Below are 23,345 nucleotides of genomic sequence, written 5' to 3' on the forward strand. Positions count from 1 at the left end.
AGAACATAAGTGTATGGTGTCATGTCTAATCCTGCTCATGCTGTGTATGGGGTGCCACAGCGCTCGACATTGGGGGCCGGTATTATTTCTACTTTTTTTAATGAGTGTGCCAGTATGTGAAATGATGTGATTTGTGAGTGTTGTGACGTGGTAGAACTCACTGGCTGGTGATTAGTGACCTAATTCCGGTGACTGGTAGGCTTATCCCTTACTCTGTAGCGCCGCTAAATGCGTGGGTCTGCTGCCTTTGACGGCCCCTCTAGTTATGAATGATATTACCCACGCGGTCAAACATTGTGATCTATCTCTTTATGCAGATGATTTACATGTAATGTATGTATTTTCTTCTAATGAACCTGTTGAAATGGCAACGTGTATTAATCAAGACTTGAATGAATTTTTTTTTTTTTTTTTTTTTGTGGTTGACTGCGAATAACCTGATTTTTAATGAAGATAAAACAGAATATATAATTTTGGATCCCAGGATAAAGTGTGAGTATTTTCATGATTTTGGTATTATTTTTCAAATAAATGGTGTACAATTAAAAGAAGTATCTAAACGTATATATTAAGGACTATAGTATTTGATTCGATCCTCACATGGAAACTCCATGTTGATTATATAAGAGGGAAAATTTTGAGAAATCTGTTCCTTTTGAGACAAATCTGGTTTTGTGTGCATTTCAAAGCTGCAAAAATGTATTTTCCACGAATATGGAGTAATGCTGCAAAGTCCATTTTTGAGAAGACTGTTTGTTTTTACAGAAAAGGGTTTTACGAGTTGTATTAAAGGTAGATATTTCAGAAAGAACCTCGACAATTTTTAGTAACCCAGGTATTTATTCCATATATGTTCGCTGGAAAATAGTAAATGTGATTTTGTTACATAAAAGTTTGTTTGGGTTTGCACCACGATATCTTCCGTCAAGACTAAAATTTAAAGATCACAGTTATAAGCTTCGTAATTCCCAGGTACAAATTTGGTTACCAAAACCTAAAACAAATTTTGTGAAAAAGATTTTTTTTTTTTGTAAGTTCAAATTTATTCAACTCACTGACATTGGACATGCAGAACACCAGAGATAAACAATTGTTTTTATCAGAAAATGAAAATTTTTTAGATTGTAAATGGATTAATTTTTTTTATATCCTTGATAAATAGTTTTTTTTTTAAATAATGATTTTTTTTTTAATTATTATGATTTGGTTTTCGGTTCAAGTTCTAGATTTTGGATACCTCCACCCCCCAACATACACACACGTTCAAACACATTTCTATTATGTGGATTAGTATGTTTGTATAAAGGTGTTTAGTTGTGTTGAGTTCTCTGAGTGTATTTTTTTTTTCCATTTTTATTTTATTTTTGTCCGCTTTTTTTTTCTGTTGATGAATTGATTTTTATGTATTACTGTAATATGTCGACAGTAATTGAGTCACTTTGTTTATAATATTTTCTATGTTTCCGAAACTATTTGAATGTATCATATTAGTATTTCCACTGTAATTCACTTTCTTTTACAACATTTACCCATGTTGTATAAATTTTTGTTATGCATTTATCGCTGTTGTTTTATGTGAATTTTATAATGTATGTCAATGAATGAATGAATAAATAGAAGTATTTTACGACGCACAAGCTTAGCATACTGTTTTACAAATCATTTTAAAGTACATACATACATTATGAACATGACACTGAAAGATGTATAAGACGTATATCATAATATCACAAAAAAACTTCAGTAGGAAATCATGAAAATAACAGTATCGTAATTAAAATGATGTTTATTCGTTCATTCCAGGTAAGATTGGAAGCAATAGTTATGTTTAGGAATTTAGTAGACTTTTTTTTTATAAGGGATAACCAATCAGTATATAAGTTACATTCAATATCAGGTGAATGAACATTTTTGAAATGTATAAGATTGGTTTTATCAATGTTAAGGGAAAATTTATCGCATTTTAACCAAAAAAGAAACATTAATTAATTCAGAATCTAGTTTGCCGATAAGTGTCTGTGAATCTTTAATGTCAGGAGAATATATTTGTATCACCTGCAAACAAAAAGTAAGTTAAAATTGGTGAGGCATTGATTATATCATTTGATCATATAGAAATAAAAAAGGGCCTAAGATAGGTTCTTGTGGTACTCCACAACTGATTTGTAATATCCTAGAGGAACATGAATCAAATCGATATATTGCTCACGGTTAGATAAATAATCGGTGAACCATATAACGGGGTCATTCCACTAGACTGACACCCACAAGTCATATAGCCCACGAGATCGACATTGAAAACAGGTCCAGAAGTCATTCAGCTCACGAGTCATACAGCCCATGAGTTCGACACTAGGAAAGTAAAGCCCATGAGTTCGACACTATGAGGTAAAAACAGCTCATAAGTTCGACAGATACAACACAGAGGGTAATGTGTCGGTCTCGTGGGCCTCGTTGGCTTAGTGTCGAACTAATGGGCTGTACGACTCGTGAGCTGTATAACTCATGAGCTGTCAGACTTGTGAGCTGTATGACTCGTGGGTCTCGGTCTCGTGACGTGCACCCCAATATTACAAGGATATTCCTCGAACACCATAATGTTTAAGTTTTCGAATTAGAATTTCGTGATCAATAGTATCATATGCCTTACTCAGGGCTATGAGAACTCCAATAATATTTACCTTGTTAATAAAAGCTTCAATTATTTTGAGACAAAGTTGTATAATGACGTAATCAGTATATGATTTTTTCTGTTAAATCCGAACGGATTCGGAATGATAATTTCATTTTCATTTCAGAAAGAAATTAATCTTTTATAACTAGTTTTCTCAAAAATCTTAGATATGATGTGAACAAAGGATATTGGGCAATAATTTTTAATTTATATTTGTGGTCTTTTTCATTAATGGGTATCACTTTTGCGATTTTTTAGTGATTTTGGGCAGTGGCCTGAATTGAGAAAAATGTTGAATATGTGTACTAGTGGGTGCGATGAAATGAATAATCTGTATAAGGAGAGATACATTTAAACCGTTGTAACCTGAAGACTAATTGTTGGAATATCTATACTTATTTTTTATCCGATTTCTGTTAGGGAAACATTCAATTTTTGTTTGTTTTCAAAAAATTCAGTAGAATATAAAAGAGTATTCACCTCAATGTGCGGGAGTAGAATGTGGGAAGGGGATGCCTCCTCACACACAAGGGGGCTTTTGAATTTTCTTTTTGATTGAAATGAAAATTATTATAATATGTTAAACTTAAAAGAGGAAATTCACCCCAAAATGAATAAACTTTAGAAGAAAGAGAAACATATTAATTACAGAACAAAAATCAGAACGAAATAATAAAGATATGACATTTTGACATTTCATTAAAAAAAGCAAAAACATTTCATTTCAGTCCTTCGGAATATTCAACATAACATGTCGTACCCTCACAATTCATGCATTTCATCAATGTAATTCGGAAAAAAATAGTATTAATAGTAAATACAAGCAAAAGCATGTTCCCATACCAAGATATATCAGAGTTAGCATCTGTTCTTTTTCATTTTTGGTGGTTTTAAGGCAAACTTTATATTTGTACAGCTGAAATATGAGGTTTTCATTTCTGTATAGAAATGAATTCGAAATTGTGAGAGCATGACATCGTCAACTTCATGTATGTTCATAATGACTGGTCAAGAAATGTTTTCGGAAAAAAAAAAATAAATCTCAACATGTCATATCTTCCTTATTTCTTATCCGATTTGTTTTTTTTTTTTTTCATTTTTGTATCGTTCAGTATGGGATATTTTTCTCTTTCTTTCGAAGTTTATTCATTTTTTGGGTGGATTTCCTCTTTATGCATACCTTTCATAGTTCGACAGGACAGATGCCACCTTCCTGGTGTCACACTACACACATGAGGTACACACTCACAGAACACAAGAACGATGATAAAGGCAGCTGACGACATGGTTAAATTCACGAAAAGATATCACAAAGAAAGAAATGCTCTTGATCGCGCACGTTGTTTAGCTTTCTTTTCTTTTCGTTCCATCGCCTCAGATTTGTGTTTTTAACGATAAACTACGCAACATCATGGATACTTTCATCACGCTACTTATTTCACACTATCACTTCTTGGAACATGCAAAATACAAGTAGTTGGTCATACACTCAGAGCATAGCATAAAACAAAGTCATGGTCATTGATGTTCAGTCCCTTTTCATCAGAGGATGATATAATAAACATTATACATTACAATATTAAACATGTACTAAGGAACAGGGGCATCGGTCAGTTTTCACGATTGGGGGAGGGAGGAAGGGGCAAAAACTCGGAGTTGGAAGATCTATGCGAGAAAGCGGAGCCACCGAGCAGGGGGATGGTGTGGGAGTGGGGTATCCCCCCTCTCATACGAGGGAGATTTTGCATTTTCAGACCTGAAATTCAGCGAATCAATGATGCACACTTTGGGTGAATTTTTTTTAATAGTTTTTTGTCGTATCAAAACAGTAAGAAAAATGAATATTCACAGATATGTGAATGACGAAATCAGTATCTCGGCTTTGTGCGACGTCACCATGTACTAAGTGTATAGAAGTTGACGAAAGGGGGAGGGGTTGGGGAGGGTCGGTAGAGGGTAGCCCCCTCCAACACGACGGAGCTTTTGCAGTTTTAGAATAATGAAATAAATTAGAACGATCTGATGGACAATATTTGTGGAATATTCGGAAAATTGTCAATTCCCATAATGTGCCAGGTCTGAATCTAAGGATAGGAAATTAGCGGGAAGGGTAAATAAAGAGGATGAGGGAACTTTTTAATTTATTGGAATTGAAGTGACACACCTGATGTATGCACGCCGAATTCACGCCGAATTTACAAACGCCACTTACTTTCACTGTTACAGTCACGAGCCTACTTGCTTGCGACTATCTGGCTTCTTCATTCTGTCAGTTTTACTTGAATACCGGAGCGAAGCATAGTACTAGTACTTCGCTGTACATGCATGGTATATAACAGATCAGTCCACAGTTCCTGTCTCATTCTTGTTGGTTTTATTTTCTTCCACTACTGCGGTGAAAGTGAGATATCGTAAATTTACTGGGGAACTTTCCTGTCTACACATTTGATGCTCTATTATCTGTGATTGAAGTACCATCTTCTTGACTGAGACATCATCAAACAGTTAACCATCAATTTCTCCGAGAGTGCAATAATCATGTTAAAAATGACATGACTATGCATTGGAAAACAAAGAAAAACAGAAAGAAATACGTGGTTAGATATCATGTACATGATACAAGGTAAACATACTGTAGATAGACGTTGCTCTTTGTAAATCGTGGGGACATTCAAAGCAGTCATTTATATCAAAACTATGACGCGGAAGCAACAATATCATCTTGTTGCCGTCATGTTTACGTTTATTCTTTTTTTTTTTTTTTTTTGGACGAGAAAGTTCTACACTATGCGACCAAAAAGTACTTTGTATATAAAAAAACGCGAAGGAAAACAAAAGGCACTGAGCCTTCTGACTTGCCAGACATCAAACATCACATAAAGACATGCAATGGAATGCTATGAACATTTCTTCTTAGCGCCTATCAATGTTCTTCTCGATATTTCCAAACTTGCGTTCGAATCTGAACACTCCCTGACTGTATAGAAGCGCGTTTCTATGGCCTAATTACCATAATTGCATCCAAAACAAACATCCAAACTCCGCAATTACATAATGAATGTTGATTATCAGACAACCAAATGAGTACACAATTCTTATGACAGTCACTCTGACAAACTCAATTTGTTCTGAACAAAAAAGAAAAAAAAATGGAAAATCAACTGAAAGGACCTAATTGCAATTGATAGCGACCTCGTCTTTTGCTATGAATTAAAAAAAAAGAAAAACCAAACATGTGAAAATGATATCTCCACAAAATCACCCTCCCCCTTGTGTGTGCTTTTCCCATAATGCCTGCGCATTATTTTTAATTCTTTTTAGATTCAAATTTCAGCCAATGAGAAATAATCAAAACCTACAGACACAAACTACAATGCACAAGACAAGACACCACAAGACAAGTTAAACATGAGAAAACTAAACGATGAAATATTCCCTTCAATTTTGCTGTTTTGTTTTCACTTAGTAGAATTCATATAGAGCGGTTCAACACTCTTTGCACTACAGCTCTGTGAAATTAAAATCGTAGCGACAAAGTTGTGCAGGTTGATATATAGAAAAATAAATACCTCATGAATTTAACGACATGATTCCGACGGAAATTATCCATGTTTGAAACTACTGTGCTGCCGACCTTTTTCATTAAGCTGCGGCAAATTATTGGTAAATCATAATCATCATTATCAAAATAATCAATTCCATTGATTGCTTCACGATAGAAAGAAAGTTAGATACTCTCTCGTAGAAAAATAAAAGATAATAGCTTTTTCTCCTTCCTTAAAACCAAGGTTTCAAGCATCTGTCATTTATAACTGTCATGACTGTCGCACCAGTATTACCTGCCGACACATCGTGTTGATGCCACACTATTAAATAGCACAAAAGCAGAGCAACACGGTTTGCCGTGAATCTCTAAAACTATCCCAAGAGTAGTTTTTCGGTTTGTTACTAGTCTGTGAAATTTCATTACTCACAAGAGCACTTGGAACACTGAAAGTTCTTGGTGAATGAAGTATTTTGATCCACATGCAAGGATATGTACAGTCAGTAAGTACAGCCAAAATAAGAATAATGGCACACTAAACATTCTAAGATCACACGCTGCTACGTAATGTTGACAAAATCAATGTCAGTCAGGGAAACTCTCGATTTCCCGGGAGCCTGTGATGGTACTGCGTAGGACTCCCACAATGAAACAAGCAGCAAGTGAGTTGAAAGGGATCTTATAATATACATGGACAATTACTCACAGTCGTCATTAAGTATGATCTGTTGTTACTTGGATGCTCATTACTTTTTGCTATCTCTTGGTTTTTTGTGGTTGTTGAAATGAACACATCCTGAAATCTTTGAAGAAAGGTAGTTACTACTCTGTTATTGGGGAATAAACTAAATGTTGTAGGTGCCCTCTCATTGCAATAGTTTTGCCTGCAATAGACTCCCAAAGGACAGGCGAAACAGCTACAGTGAGGTACCATCCACAATGAGGTCACGTGACGGTCAACGAAACGTTTATGTGGTTTGATCCAAGAAACAGCGGAAACCACACCAGAAGTGGCATTGTCAACCTTCGTGCGAAGTCCGAAAGATATCGGTGATGGTGTTGAGTGGTTTTCCCTTTGGTAGTGCCATAAGCAGCCTTGGATCAACATTACCACATTGCGTGTACTTTAATAATAATCATTATCAAGCTTGCTCTGTCATGCACAATTTCTGACATAGTCTGACTAGCATCCGAGTGCCCGAGTGTACTATTATCTCTCATGCACTTCTATTCCAGCCGACCCGAAGGTTGACATGAAATACAACTGCATTGATAATACATGTCAGGCATTGAGAAAAAATACACGACTGCATTTACGGCCATTCGAGTGGACATCTCATAGAATCGTGCATTTGCTGCTCGCCTCCTTGTTCTTCATGACACGGTCACCGACGACCAGGCACTGTCGTAGTGCCTCCAGCGCGTCGATGTGTTTCTTGTCGTCGAAGAAGTGCGACTCGATGGTGTAGTTCTCGATCTCGAACAGGTAGTTGATGCCCATCTCCTGTAGCCCGACGCGGAACGTCGACACGACATCCCTTCTGACATGTGGATTATGGCAGTTTGTGATGATCACGATTGGGGGTTCTCCTAGTAAATGTGAACAAAAAAAAAACAACAAACAAACAAACAGTCGATTATCATTTATATCTCCACTTTCTCACACAGTTAAAATATTCCGCCACATGGATAGCCCATCAGCAACATGTTGACGAAGTACATTGCTCTTGCACACACACCTTGAGGATTAACCTTAGACTCTATTTGCACACGAAATATATTTCCAATTTATATCAGTCCTCAACATCAAATTTTTACAGAATGGGATCAAGAATACGGCCAAGCAGAAGCGGTGAACAGCTGGTGAAATGAGTCAGGTTTCAGTTCGTGATCAGACGTTCAAGTGGAGATGAAGCTCACTCTCAAGTATTCGCAATGTTGCACGATTGTATATACCCTTGAGCACACTGCATCTCCACCGACACACTCACACCTGTGCATTACAACATTATTCACATGACACCTTCTTAACTAAGTTAACATTGGAAAGTGTCAGTTAAAGCTAAAGTTCAGCGACATTTGACTTAGACATTTCACTTCTGTTGTTAACCAACTCTTTTTCTCCCTCTTTTTTTTCCGTACATGTAGTAATATCCAAGATTAAATGATCTTGGGTAGCCTTATTTGGAGCTGTTCTCTACCTAATTTTCTGTACGCAGAAACTGTAAATCAAAATTCTTGTCGAATTAAGCCCTTTCAAAATTCAAAGAGTTCATAGACATAGACACTTCATATGATATATATAATGCCACTGCATGAGATAAAGCAATGATAAGAATTGTATTCCTTCCGCGTCGTAAACTCATAGGCAACCTTATAGATGATTATGAAAGATAAGGGGAAATAAAATGAGAGACCCATTCTCAAAATGAAGACAGTCTTTCATCAAAATACGTACCTGTCATCTGTTGAATTGTAGTCACAAGCTCTCTTAGATCTTGCGGCTGCATATTTAGACTCCTTGCGCTGTAAGAGAAAACGATACATAAATTCATTTTTTCCCTTATCCGGAAATACTTTCGATCCTACAAATGGAAGGTGTAAGTACAACAAAAAATAACCTATAATGTGTGGTTGCATTCTTTTATGGAGTGTTCCCTCTTAATTGATAAAATCGAAAATCATTGGACATTTACGAAAGTTGAGGGTCTTTTGGCGTCTCTGAAGTGAGTTCTTTGAGGCAACTGTTTCAAAGTAGAATTGATTTATTATTGATCACGCAGTTCTGTCATTTGATCCGCTAGAAGGAAATTACATCGAAACCATATCAAGAGCTAGGTAAGCTATGAATTACACTTGGGGATTGCATGGAGATCACTGGAAAAATGTTTTCTTGATTGGCTGATGAGCTGCCGGAAACATTAGAGGTAAATTCCACTCATTCTAAGAGCGACTTTCGCATTTTGGAATTGAAACGCTGCTGCAGATGATGTAAATACTGACCAAGCAAAAAATCACTTGGTTAGTATTTTCCATATTGACCGTCCTACCATGAAATCTATTAATCATTATGTTCATTTCATTTCTCATTTTTTTTTTATATTGCTGTTAGAGTTCGACTTTTCTCTGGTTGTTGTTGTTGTTTTTGCTTTCCAATAAGGGGTCAAATCAAGGAGTCCATACACTGAAAAGGGAAACGGAGCCGGAGTTACTGGCTAATTGTTTCCTAGAAAATATAGAGAGCACAAACCTTCTTCAAGGCAGCTCATTTACGCCTAATGTGATCGTCTATAACAATATATCCGTATTCGGTATGTATATGGTATATAGGGCAAGTCTCCGGCAAAGCTTTGTAGTTGCTAATGGCAGGTATGTGGACAAAGCATCCATAAAATCTGAATATCACAGAATCGGTCTATTGCATAAACTTGCTATGAACAGTTAAATAGCAAACACACAAACGGAAGCTCGCACACATTTCACGTCTGTTTTTTAAATATAAGAAGGTACAGTCTTTGAAATGTACCCTGGTGGCTACAACGACAAGAATAAAGTTAAAGGCGATCTTCCGAACTGAAAAAAAAAAAACCTACGTGCTTTTGTTTACATTTCCCAATCTAACAAATAATAACAAATAATGATAATACTAACAATGATGATAATGAAAAAAACAAAACAAAATAATAGCAGAAAAAGAAAAAGAAAATTATAATGTATATGATGAAATATTTACCTAACGACGAGAACACAGGTGTGAATTTCGCAGTCCTGAGACGAAAGAAAAGTTCTCTTCAGTCCCGACACCAACCTCTTATAGAAGCCGCTGTCCCATTCGACCTCGTGTCCTTCGCCGTACACACCGGCTGCGCAAATGAACATCACAACTTTCCTTATTCATAATATTAAAGAGCCAGTTCAAAGATTCAGTTCGGAGTTAGCTCATGTGCACAGTGGTACACATGAGCCCCCTTTTTTCTCAGTTGATTAGGCGCTTCACCTTTTTCTTTTTTTTTTCTTTTTTCAAAACGACATACTGCAATAGCCTGCCCGACGTCACAATTTATGAAATTCATCACTCATGCTCAAACAAAGAATGAACTTGCGTAGACCAGGTAAAATGGAAGCATTCATTTGATTATTTTGCATTGAATGTATCGCAGTTTTCAAGCCTTTCCTATTAATACTAAACGATACCAGGCTTTCTGTTACGTGGCTGTGCTGGGAAGTATCATCTATGAGGATTTCATGAATAATCATCATATCACAGATGCTTATCTCAGTAAATTTACCATCATGCCTGTTGATACAAATGACAATTTTTCTGCTCATGCGCGAAGTGAAATTGCCGACAAAAACATTGGAACATATACTTCTCAAGAAACCGAGATGCCACTTCATGCTTAAGGTGACTTGAATGCATAAAATAAGAAAACATGAAATATGCAAATTGATTTTTTAGTTTGAATTACGTGCTCATTATACAGAAATGTAGTCACAACACAGCATGCAATGGCCGGCATGTATAGATGGGGCAATAAATGTCATTACATCACCTTATATAATCTCCAGTGGCTATGATTGGCCCTTACACAAACCTTCACAGAATAATTGTCCCTTTTGAAATGAATTAAACAATAAAACGTTGAACCCCTAGTACGTATCAGTGCTTGAAACTTTGTAAAAACAGACAAACTTATACTGAATTTTATAATGCTAAAATATTGGTTTGTTTATAAAAAAATCATTTTTAATTGTACGAAGATCAGAAATAAAGAAGCCTTTCTTATAACCCCTAAAATAATAACTTTTAACTATGCTTTTATGATTATTGACACTATAAATGTCAACTGACATCGATTTCATCCGTCAGGTATGCAATCTTATAGCTATTCCTGAAAGTCATAGGGCAGAGGGCATACAAGTAAAATTGCCATGGAATTTTATTTAATGTCAGAGAAGACTGTTGTGGATGTTTACATTTATAGTCCCATGTGTATTTATTCAGGCTCCAGCTTTTTAAATATCTTTTGTTACTAAATCTAGAATTAGATTTCATAGCTACGATTATAACCAAGCCATAGCTTACATTGTATTGACTATCATTCTCCATGCTGATGCAAGAGCAGACAGCTACATTTAGATTCAGGATAAACTCTGGCAAATTTGATTTTTAAGTTTGCATTAGAGGAGCAAAGGTTAACTTGCCTGCAGTTTGAGGTCGAAGGGCAAATTTTCTTCATATTCACGTTGGCTTAATGAATAGAGCAGATCGAACTATGAATTGGCAACAGTTTCATCAATGCCAGATTTTCATGCGTCATGAGACCATCATGTCATAACACAATTCAAAAATTTATAAAACATTCTATGCGAAATACATGTTTCTGAACTGTATCATCTTACAGTATGTCCGACATTGAACTGCTATGCATATACCGTGTAAAAAAAACCTACCAACTTGATTGCCCAGTTCGACCATGAAGTTGCCTCCGAGGCTACGCATGCCTCGGTTGTCGACCAGGCTGATGAAGTCCGAGATGTCATAGGAGTTGAGTGCCCGGGTCTTCGAGGCTTCCTCAGCAAACCCTTCGGGGGCTTGGTTGTCCCACGTCTCTCCCGTGGCGTACAGAACAGAGTTGATGAAAGCCGACTTGCCAACGCCTGGTGGACCAAACAGACCTATGCGAAGGCGTGCCGGTGGGTGTTGCGGCCTTTGCCTTGCTGTTCGCATGGTTGATCCTGGCTGGTAACTGAATATGGCACTCCGCAACTCCTGAATTCTACTATGCGCCATGATCAATAAAATATGTTAGGGATAATAAGTTATGATCGGACGAGAAAACTGACTCTCCAGCAATGTAAGCTCTGAAAGATGAGAAATAATCCAAACAAAACGTCGCATGAACTCTCTCTAATCACTATTATAGCATTTAAGCCCAGGTACGGGTCGCCGCCGAAATGCGAATCTTCGATCTCTTGAACATTGACAGAACGACGCAGAACCAACGCAATCCATTCTCTCAATCTGCTGCTATTTTTAGGCACTGGGTTTTCCCACAGCTCACCGCTACGGGGAATTTCGCAAGATGATCTGTACCGCAACGCTTTTTTACGGCCTGTGAGGTTGCACGGCGATGTCCAGTGCTATGTATTCGTCCCAAAGTGAAGTCTTCTAATAATGACACTGGACATTTCTTATGCCTTTATCACTTTCAGGAACAAAGCACTGACAGACAAAATCCCAACAGACCCTGTACTATGGACCACAACCGCTGACCGCGATTACCACGACATTCAGGAAGTGAGCAGTACACAGGAACTCACGGCAGTACGAGAGCCGTGTAGACACAGTACATACCACACATTCACAGACATGGCATACATGCCCTCTGCCTGGGGTTGCCAAGTACCTGGGAATGTCCTTTCCAGTGTGGTGAGGCTTACAATGTTGCAGCGCAGCTGCGGTTTTTAACGTATATTTTCTGCAGTTATTAATTGGCAATTTAATTGCCATATAGAAGAACCGAACTATGGCTGAAAATAGTCAATTTACGAGCCCATTTAGTATTTAGGCACATATTAAACGAATTGGCAATCTTAAACACTTGAAAGAAAAAAAATTCTTGTGTGGCGCTGAAAATTCCCCAAGAATCGAAACGCTGGTTATAATTCATTTCAGTGTTATTAGTTGCATTCACTGTTTACATATACCTAGATACATACCAATAATATTATGATGTTTGATCATTTACGTTGATGTAAGACATGTTAGATACTATTTTCTTGGATAAGATGACAAAATGTCTTTTCTAATGTTTTACATATCTTTTGAATGTTGTTCCTGCTACAATATGTTCTGAATATATTTTTGTAGAACAAAATTTGTAAACAATTAGTAAACACAAAAAAAAAATCATGATATGAACAACAATGATTGAAAGAAGAACGATATATCGGTATACAAATTGAGCATACCCACGGTAGAGATAGATACTATGTACACCTAAGCTACCGCCTATGATTATGACAGTAGGAAAGTATGCACATTGTATGCACATTGGATCCACCGATGGATAAGGAGACTACATATACAAGAGTTCATAACATCATGTGTGGACAAAAAAAAAAAGAAGAAAATATAAAGGAAATTCCACCAAAAAAAAAATTATTTTTCATGAAAATCACACATTTCATCAACTTGATCATGACATATGTTAAGGGTAGTAATCATTTCCCCTGCTTTCTGAGAGCGGCTAGTCAAGTGCTCTTTCATTATGCTAGAAAAATGAAATCATGTTTAATTTCCCTTATATTTTCTTTATAATTGTTGTCTACACAGGATGTCATAAATTCAAGTAGTCTCCTCAACCGGAGGTTTCAACACCAAAACTTTAAAAATTCATAATTTTTGCATCGATTGTCCGATTTTCCTCAAACTTTCATTGATGTGTTCTACTAATGTCGCTGCTTTCACTCAATCCACACTTCCCTTTGGGTTTGGTTCTCACCTCCCTGGTTCAATCCATGATATGTGTCGTCATCTTGGTGTACATGGAACGTTTGAGGTAAATCCCGACTCTGAGAGACATTGTGCAACTGAACGAGTGCCCGGGATTCCCCGCAAATATGATAAGGGTGTGTAAGACAAAAAGAGAGACGTTACCAAAGACAGATGGAGAAAGAGCTACTACTGCTATACTCTCCTTGGAAGTCATGCTCGGCACCGCCGAGCCAGGTGCATTGACAAAAGAGAGTTTACATGTACACAGTACACAGTAATCAGGACTCGTGCTCTGACAGCAGTAAAGGAGACTTCCTTCCCCCTGCTACAATTCGCTCTCTCTTTCAATGTCCTGGCAAAAGTATACATTTCTTCGACTAATTGTTACTGTAATGTTAGAGGCATTATTACCCCCGTCCTCCTTTCAGAAAGAGTTACTAGTAAGTCAAAGTGCTCATCATTAAGCTAGAAAAGTAAATGTATGTTGATTTTTATTTCCATAGAGAAGTCGTATATAATTTCTTTATAATTAGCGTTGTCTTTAGTGAGTGACGTCACGAAATGTAGCAGTCGTCTGATCCAGCGATGGCTGTAACAGATTGTCAGGTTTTCCTCGAACTTTCGCTACGTGTTTATCTACTATAATACAGGTGTATATGTCGTTTCCCTCAATCCGCATAGTATGTACATTTGGGTTTCAGTTTACCTGTCGAGTTGAAAAGGTTTGCACTGAATATCTGCGGACAAGGAAGTACTGTATACACGCTTGGGTGGCTTTCAAGAACACTGTACTCCTTCAAAAGCCGATTAGGAGTTTCTCTTTTCAAATCTACTCGACCCTTGCATAAGTTTTAATACGCTATGGTGTTTTCTATATATGTCAATCGACGCCTAAAGTGCTCGTATTTATATCAAGTTAGTCTCCGAAAGGAACAGTTACCCAACACATGGCTGATACGAGAGAAATGAAAGTATAAGTTCCAGACTATAGCTCTGAATTGTGTTGGTATGTGAATAGCGTTACTCAGACTATCATATAGTGACCAGCTCTGAATTGTTTTGGTATGTGAATAGCGTTACTCAGACTATCATATAGTGACCAGCTCTGAATTGTGTTGGTATGTGAATAGCGTTGAATACTCAGACTATCATATAGTGACCAGCTCTGAATTGTGTTGGTATGTGAATAGCGTTACTCAGACTATCATATAGTGACCAGCTCTGAATTGTGTTGGTATGTGAATAGCGTTACTCAGACTATCATATAGTGACCAGCTCTGAATTGTGTTGGTATGTGAATAGCGTTACTCAGACTATCATAGAATAGTGACCAGCTCTGAATTGTGTTGGTATGTGGATAGCGTTACTCAGACTATCATAGAATAGTGACCAGCTCTGAATTGTGTTGGTATGTGGATAGCGTTACTCAGACTATCATAGAATAGTGACCAGCTCTGAATTGTGTTGGTATGTGGATAGCGTTACTCATATAGATAGATGTCAGCCTAGCACAACACCACGAAGGATTTTGTGAAAAAGAAAACTGCTAGCTAAAAAGAACAGTTAAAAAAAAACAACAACATTCAGGATCCCTTTATGATTTATGAGGTTCTAAAGTATGTTTGGGAAATATAGTGAGCAATCATTATAGATTCTTTCGATTGATATACTGGATTAACACGGTATCATTCATGTCATTGTTTCGCCATACCTTGAACACCTGGTTACTTTTCACCACATGACGTAGCATATGGTTCCTTTGATTTTGTCTGTCATGGATGATTATGCTCCAATTACAATGCTCAAATGTGGAGTGTGGTGTAGTGCAAATTACACTGCAAGGCTCTCGTCACCAAAGAATGACCGTGCTATTATGACACACTGCAATGAGTTTGTTACACTTATGAAGAACTTACGACAGCAGGTGGACAATGAGTAAATGATTATTGACGTCAGTCCATCAAACAGTTTGAGAAGGAAATGCGTTGTAAAATCAACCGTTTCACGCTATACGTCTGGCTGTAAGGTATATCAATATCAAATGCTTGCTCAATATGAACTGACAATCCTCGACGTATTAAGAGCAAATAACTTCAGAATCAAATACTGACAGTGCTTTGTTTAGCATCCACAATGTTTATACTACCAGTGGCGTATCTAGGGAAAACGGCGCCCCGGGGCAAGCACGAAAATTGCGCCCCTAATTTCTGAAAAAGTGTTCAACCCCAACCTCATCCCGGTAGGGACTTTAAACAAAGTCCACATGATGCTTTTTCAAGCACTTAAAAGGGATCTTTTGAGGGTGATTTAAATGTAATGAATTTTGATAGATTTTGGCGAGCGAGGCGAAAATTTTTGTATTTCAGCTTACAAAACATGGAATTCTTGTCATTTTTTGCTTACCAAATCTTACAATTCTAATCAAGATATAGTGACAGCCTTATAGATATCGATTTATACCAAAAAAACTGAGGACTTTAAAAAATATTCTAAATTAGTGCGCGCGAGTGAGCCGAAATAGGTAAATGTCCTCGTCATTATCACGTATTGTTCTTATCTTTTTTTATTTATATATAAATTTTGGCGAGCGAGCGCAGCGAGCGAGCCGAAAATTTTTGTATTTCAGCTTACAAAACATGGAATTCTTATCATTTTTTGCTTATTAAATCTCACAATTATAGTGACGACCTTATAGATAACGATTTATACCAACAAACTGAGGACTTGAAAAAATACTCTAAATTAGTACGAGCGAGTGAGCCGAAATTTGTATATTTCCGCGTCATCATTACGTTTTGTTCTTATCTTGTTTGATTTGTTGTTGTTTTTGCGCCCCCCCCCCATGTTCGAAACCGTTGACGCCCTCTTTTAATCCAATTGGCAATCGCTTCAGAACGAATGAAATTGCAGCCGCTGCTCCGTGAAACATTTTGCCTGCTAAATATAAATGTCATTTTGTCATCATCACGTTTTGTTCTTACCTTCTTTTTTGTATAAATTTTGGCGAGTGAGCGCAGCGAGCGAGCCGAAAATTTGTGTATTTCAACTCACAGAACATGGAATTTTTGTGTGAACACGAACATTGTCATTTTGTCCGCGTCATCATCATGTTTTGTTTTTATCTTGTTTGATTTGGTTTTCTGCCCCCCCCCCCCCACCACTCTCCCTCCCCCTTCCGGGCGAGTTTTTTTTACTTCTTCTTCTTCTTCTTTTTCTTCTTCTTCTTCGTTTTTTTTTCTTTTTTTTTATTTCTTCTTCTTCGTTTTTTTTTTTCATTTTTTGCGCCCCCAAGGAGTGGCGCCCGGGGCACGTGCCCCCCTTGCCCCCCCCCCCCCAGATACGCCACTGTATACTACTCACGTCTGACTTAACACGAGAATATCACCACTCCTCTTTAAAAAAAAAAAGAGAAATAATGTAATTTTGGGTAAGCCTCTCACAAGCTTTGATGTTGTTTGTTTTGTGAACAAGGCATACAGTAGAACTTGAGTACATCATGGAAACCGTCTAATTTAGCACCATCTGCACACTACAGTTAGAGTTCAATCATGTGCCAAGGTTTGTAAAATGTAAATACTGTGTATAGTTATAGAGCCATTGTTGCACGGATGCAAGAAAGGGCAACAGAATAGTGTAGGTTAAAAAAAGAGGGGAAAAGCTGATCGGAACAGCAAATGATCACTGCATTTATTGACTGACGCCTTGAAAAGGCATTGTCCATCAACCGTGTCAACGAGATGGCGGCATGCCAACATGACAGGACGTATTCTGACGTTTCGATATCACATTAAGAGTGGCCTTCGGACTCTGTGCATGTCTCTGTATATAGATGTATATAGCGTTCCGTGTAAAGTGGTGGTTACCCCGATGTGATAATAGCACAACATTTCTACGGCACAGTCCTTTTATTAAATTTGTCTGGCAGGCAATTCTCTTCTGTGCATTGTTATCATGAATGTGGGAAGTGTGCAAATCGCGTTTTCTCCACACGAATGGCATAACAAGTTGAAACAAGGATTGCCCAAAGAAACTTCTAAAATGCCTTAAGGTCGATTAACTGACAAAAACCATCCCAAAAATTCGACTTTTCAGCCCACTGAGTATTCGAAATGCTTTTTTCGTCATACAAAACAAGAAAAGCAGGAGAGAGAGAGAGAGAGAGAGATAGAGAAAAGTAAAGATTATGTTTGGTTACTCTTGACCAAATTTAACACGAATCACTTATGACTTACCACGCAAACACTAGGGCTTACTCTACAAAAACTTTGATTGTCTCTTGCACTTTAAATATCTCCATGGTTTTTTTCATGCTGTCAAGGTACAGTGGAACTTTGGCAACCATGCATGTCATGCATGTGATTAAACACATCACTTCAGCAGCGAAGAACTCAGAGCTTTTGCCAGCCGTGGCTGATGTTTTGTTTTGATTAAGCATTAATTGGTTTATAAGCTAATGAAAACAAACCATTAAAGAAATAACTAAGGAATGATGTTATACTAAATTGATTAAATAGAACGATTTGATTGTTTTTCCTATACAAAATGCTCCTCATCGACAAAATGCTCCTCATCGACATTATCATTCAGTAACCATTGTAACCACAGAGGTTGCACATTCCTTCCCTCGCCTTCTTTACAGTACATGTAGTTACAGTACGTTCTGACGGTATAAAGCGAACTTCGAGGATAATGCTGAATATTGCAAAGTCACAAACGATCTTAAGCACACACACTGGATTTTTTTTCCTCAGCTCTCAGATTTATGTTTCCAAAGAAAGTCAAATGAACTACGTAACATCATGGATATCCTTTTATAATGCAATCTATTTCACAGTATCACTTGACCATTCAGAACACATATATATCGACACACACTCATAGTTGTAGCCCGAAATACTAGTAGATCATGGTTAATGACGATAATGATTAATGATATTCCTCAACAAACGAGGACCAGAAGTTGACCGCAAAGAAGACTCTGTGGGGTGGTCACTGTGAGAGTGAAAGTCTGTATTACATGCTCGAATTTGCACGTCAATAGAAAGGAGACGAAAAACAAAGAAGAAAGAACCATAAGTTAGATACGCACATTATAATACAAATTATATACGTCGATGGGCGTTGCTCATGGTAACTTGTTGAGAAATACAAATCGGTTGATATGACGAACTACGACGTACAATATCACAACGTTAATAACATTTCCTTGCCGTTGTGCTTGGGTGAATTTTTCAAACAAGAATAAGATCAACAAGCTTCATTGCGACCAAAAAACATAAACAATATAAATAGAAACAAAACACAATGTATCTAGACTCTTGAGACGTCAAACGTACCGGACCTAAGGAATTGCCTGCAATAAACGTTTCGTTTTAGCACCAATGCACTTACAATGAATATGAGGTACTTGCAACCCTAAACGTAAGCTCCCATCTACCTCTCGTGAGACCAGTATCAAAGGAATCTCTGCAAGCTATTTCAAAAACTGGAAAACAAATTCTTATGCTAAAATGTTTTGAAACACTACCTTTGCTCATCGAGGATCTTTTTGACATTTTCTGTTTACTCGTACATCTGAATGCAAAATTCATTCGCGCTTCTTCCAGATACGCTTCTCCATTCGGGTAATGGTACCAAGATGTTAATTACTATATAGTCGTATTGTACTTGATTGGGATGCGTGTTGCAATCTGAACACTCTCAGACTGTATTACAAGCTCATGATGATTTGATTGATGAGCTCATTACAAACTATTGTCTGTTTGTTTGTTTGTTTTTAAAGGAGATGCATATTGCTCTGTTATTATAAATATTGAATTACAAAGGGCAACAAACAAAACACTCCCTTAAAACTATTAAATCGATTCACAATAAATAAAATATTTCGAAAAAAATAAACAAAAGCTATTTAATCACTTATAGCTTCGCGACTTGACAGGCCTACTATACCACGGTGCCATCCACCAAAAGTCAGCTCACATAAGGACCACTGTTCGTTCACACTTCGGAGAAATACTTCTATTTGCAATGCTACTACACTGATACTCCATATTGTCTTCAAAAGGGTTTTTAACATTCCAACCCAGTGAATTTGTTAATTATAAGAAAACCAAGTAAGCAAATATAATTCATAATTTATGCCAATCTGACAAAGTCATTTTGTTCTGAACAACGATAAAAAAGGATAGAAAAACTGTATCTTAATCACCGCTAGCTCTCTTATCAAGGAAATGATTTTTACTGCTATGGAACTATGCAAACACATCCAATCTATTAATATCTCCACAGAAGATCGCATCTCCTTGTTTTTACGTCTTCCATGATAATGCCTTTTTTTCATATTCAAATTCCAACCAACATGACCAAAATGAAATTAAAGTCTATAGCAGACACAAAAATACAATGTAAAATATGCACAATTGCTCATGAAAACAGTTTAAACCAAACCACACACATGTCAGACAGGATCGAAGACGAGACGGGACGAGACAAGACAATACCAGACAATCTCTCCCGGATTTGATTGTATTTTTTTTTTCGTTCCATTTTTGTTTCATTGGCTTGTGTACAATCCTTTTCTCTTGTACGCTCTATATGAACTTATATTTTATGTTCCCTCTTTGTCACCGTGTTTGTAACCTTGTTTTTTTAAAACTCAAATTGTACTTTGTCCGTGATGCAGGGTCCCTTGGCAGAGCAGTTCCGAGTGAGCTGAAAGGGCTACCCTGCTAAAAGAAAACTGAATAAATGACAAAACGTAAAAAACCCCAACCAATATAACATTGTAGTAAATTTTGATCCTGTTTTGTTTTCAAACTCGCATTGAGCGATTCAAGACTCCAGACACTAACGCTTTATAAAAGTGAAATGGCAGTGACTGAGTTGTGCAGATCGATTCACAAAAATTTACATGATATGAATATCATGTAAATATATATTTGAACTGGGATATCTATCATTTTACATTATTCGCACAATGTTCATCAAAGCAAAATTTCATCCCAATACAGAGTATTTCTATTTAACACCAAAGCTCTTGATAAACAGGCAATGAACTGTCATGACTTAAAACGTCGTAAAAATAATAAAATGGTTATTGTAATAATATTCCCAATTACTATCTTTACATAAAGAACAAAACAGGTTATTCTTCCTCTTAATTTACAATCATAAACTTCCTTTACTACAAGAATAGTAATATAACTTAATGAGGAAGTGCTGCGCTGGTACCATTAAAACCCTAAAGATACATTTTTCGTCGTAACTGCATTTTCTAAACCCTAGTTCATTCTTCTTTAGACTTCATTTCATAATATATCAACGTATTGCACTCACTCAAGAGCAGTGGCGTACCTAGGGAAAACGGCGCCCGGGGCAAGTACAAAAATTGCGCCCCTAATTTCTGAAAAAAGTGTTCAACCCCAACACCATCCCGGTAGGGACTTTAAATAAAGTCCACATGATGCCTTTTCAAGCACTTAAAAAGGGATCTTTTGAGGGTGATTTAAATGTAATGAATTTTGATAGATTTTGGCGAGCGAGCGCAGCGAGCGAGCCGAAAATTTTTGTATTTCAGCTTACAAAACATGGAATTCTTGTCATTTTTTGCTTACCAAATCTTACAATTCTAATCAAGATATAGTGACGGCCTTATAGATAACGATTTATACCAAAAAACTGAGGACTATAAAAGATATTCAAAATTAGTGAGCTGAAATTTGTATATGTCCTCGTCATCATCACGTATTGTTCTTATCTTTTCTTATATAAATTTTGGCGAGCGAGCGCAGCGAGCGAGCCGAAAATGTTTGTATTTCAGCTTACAAAACATGGAATTCTTTTCATTTTTTGCATATTAAATCTCACAATTATAGTGACGACCTTATAGATAACGATTTATACCAACAAACTGAGGGCTTGAAAAAATACTCTAAATTAGTACGAGCGAGTGAGCCGAAATTTGTATATTTCTGCGTCATCATTACGTTTTTTTCTTATCTTTTTTATTTTTTTTTTGCGCCGCCCCCCCCCCCCGTATGTTCGAAACCGTTGGCGTCCTCTTTTGATCCAATCGGCGATCGCTTCAGAACGAATGAAATTGCAGTCGCTGCTCCGTGTAACATTTTTCCTGCTAAATATAAAATGACATGAGTGAACACAATAGACATTATCATTTTGTCCGCGTCATCGTCACGTTTTGTTCTTATCTTCTTCTCTTTTTTATAAATATACAAATTTTGGCGAGCGAGCGCAGCGAGCGAGCCGAAAATTTTTGTATTTCAGCTTACAAATTATGAAACTCTTTTCATTTTTTGCTTATTAAATCTTACAATTCTAATCAAGATATAGTGACGGCCTTATAGATAACGATTTATACCAACAAACTGAGGACTTGAAAAAATACTCTAAATTAGTACGAGCGAGTGAGCCGAAATTTGTATATTTCCGCGTCATCATTACGTTTTGTTGTTATCTTGTTTGATTCGGGTTTTTTTGCGCCCCCCCCCCCTTATGTTCGAAACCGTTTGCGCCTTCTTTTGATCCAATTGGCGATCGCTTCAGAACGAAAGAAATGGCAGCCGCTGCTCCGTGAAACATTTTGCCTGCTTAATATGAAATGACATGTGTGAACACAATAGACACTGTCATTTTGTCATCATCACGTTTTGTTCTTACCTTCTTTTTTATATAAATTTTGGCGAGCGAGCCAAAAATTTTTGTATTTCAGCTCACAGAACATGGAATTTTTGTGTGAACACAATAAACATTGTCATTTTGTCCGCGTCATCATCATATTTTGTTTTTATCTTGTTTGATTTGGTTTTCTGCCCCTCCCTCCTTCCGGGCGAGTTTTTTTTTCCCCTTCTTCTTCTCCTTTTCTTTTTTTTTTCTTCTTCTTCGTTTTTTTTTTCCGTTTTTTTGCGCCCCCAAGGAGTGGCGCCCGGGGCACGTGCCCCCCTTGCCCCCCCCCCCTAGATACGCCACTGCTCAAGAGATTATTAACGTTTGTACATACGCATTACAAACATTCTATTCTTTCAGTATTGTTCAGTCAACCTAATTATCTTCAACATCTTATTTCTATGTAATATGTAATGCAATGTTTTGAACCGAAACCACCGTAAATCAAAACCTGATGTACTATATTTACGGGGACAACGGAAATGATCGCCCCTTTATTTTTCCATCAAGACGTATTAAGTTGCCATTGATGAAAACCTTTACACTGATATACTCTATTCTTAAACGAAGCATAATGAATATGGGAACATTCTTTAAGTTGTTTTATAGCCAGACTGAAGAAGAAATCCACCCAAAATACAAAAGAAAAAGACAAATATTCCCTACAGAACGATACAAAATGACAAAAATTGGATAAGAAATAAGGAAGATATGACATTTTGAAATTTCACATTTTTTTTTTCGGAAAGCATTTCTTGACCAGTCCTTTTGAATATTCACATCAGTAAGTTGGCGATATTGTACTCTCACAATTTCTTATTCATTTCTTATACAGAAATGACAAAAAAAATCTCATATCAAACTGTGTAAATATAAAACTTGTTTTAAGCCCACCCAAAATAAAAGAGAACAAATGTTAAAAACTCTGATATATCGTGGTGTGA

General features: G+C 36.9%; 1 protein-coding gene across 1 annotated transcript; it reads right to left on the reverse strand.

The window, feature by feature from the left end:
- Window positions 1–7,554: 7,554 nt before the first annotated feature.
- On the reverse strand, window positions 7,555–12,012 carry LOC140231618 (uncharacterized). The gene is made up of 4 exons (XM_072311768.1): window positions 11,673–12,012; window positions 9,952–10,081; window positions 8,677–8,744; window positions 7,555–7,808 (listed from the first exon to the last, which is right to left on the reverse strand). The coding sequence occupies exons 1-4, from the start codon at window positions 12,010–12,012 to the stop codon at window positions 7,555–7,557; spliced, it is 792 nt and encodes a 263-aa protein (XP_072167869.1).
- Between the last annotated feature and the right edge of the window lie 11,333 nt (window positions 12,013–23,345).

The sequence above is a fragment of the Diadema setosum genome, chromosome 8 (assembly GCF_964275005.1).
Source record: "Diadema setosum chromosome 8, eeDiaSeto1, whole genome shotgun sequence".
Lineage (NCBI taxonomy): Eukaryota > Metazoa > Echinodermata > Echinoidea > Diadematoida > Diadematidae > Diadema > Diadema setosum.

What these genes read in the sequence shown, in the direction of transcription:
- LOC140231618 (XM_072311768.1), bottom strand. Translation starts at nt 12,012, where the DNA reads ATGGCGCATAGTAGAATTCAGGAGTTGCGGAGTGCCATATTCAGTTAC. An exon ending in CGAACTGGGCAATCAAGTTG is followed by an intron (nt 10,082 to 11,672) that starts GTAGGTTTTTTT and finishes TCATTTGCGCAG; the next exon opens with CCGGTGTGTACGGCGAAGGA. An exon ending in TACAATTCAACAGATGACAG is followed by an intron (nt 7,809 to 8,676) that starts GTACGTATTTTG and finishes CACATTTACTAG; the next exon opens with GAGAACCCCCAATCGTGATC.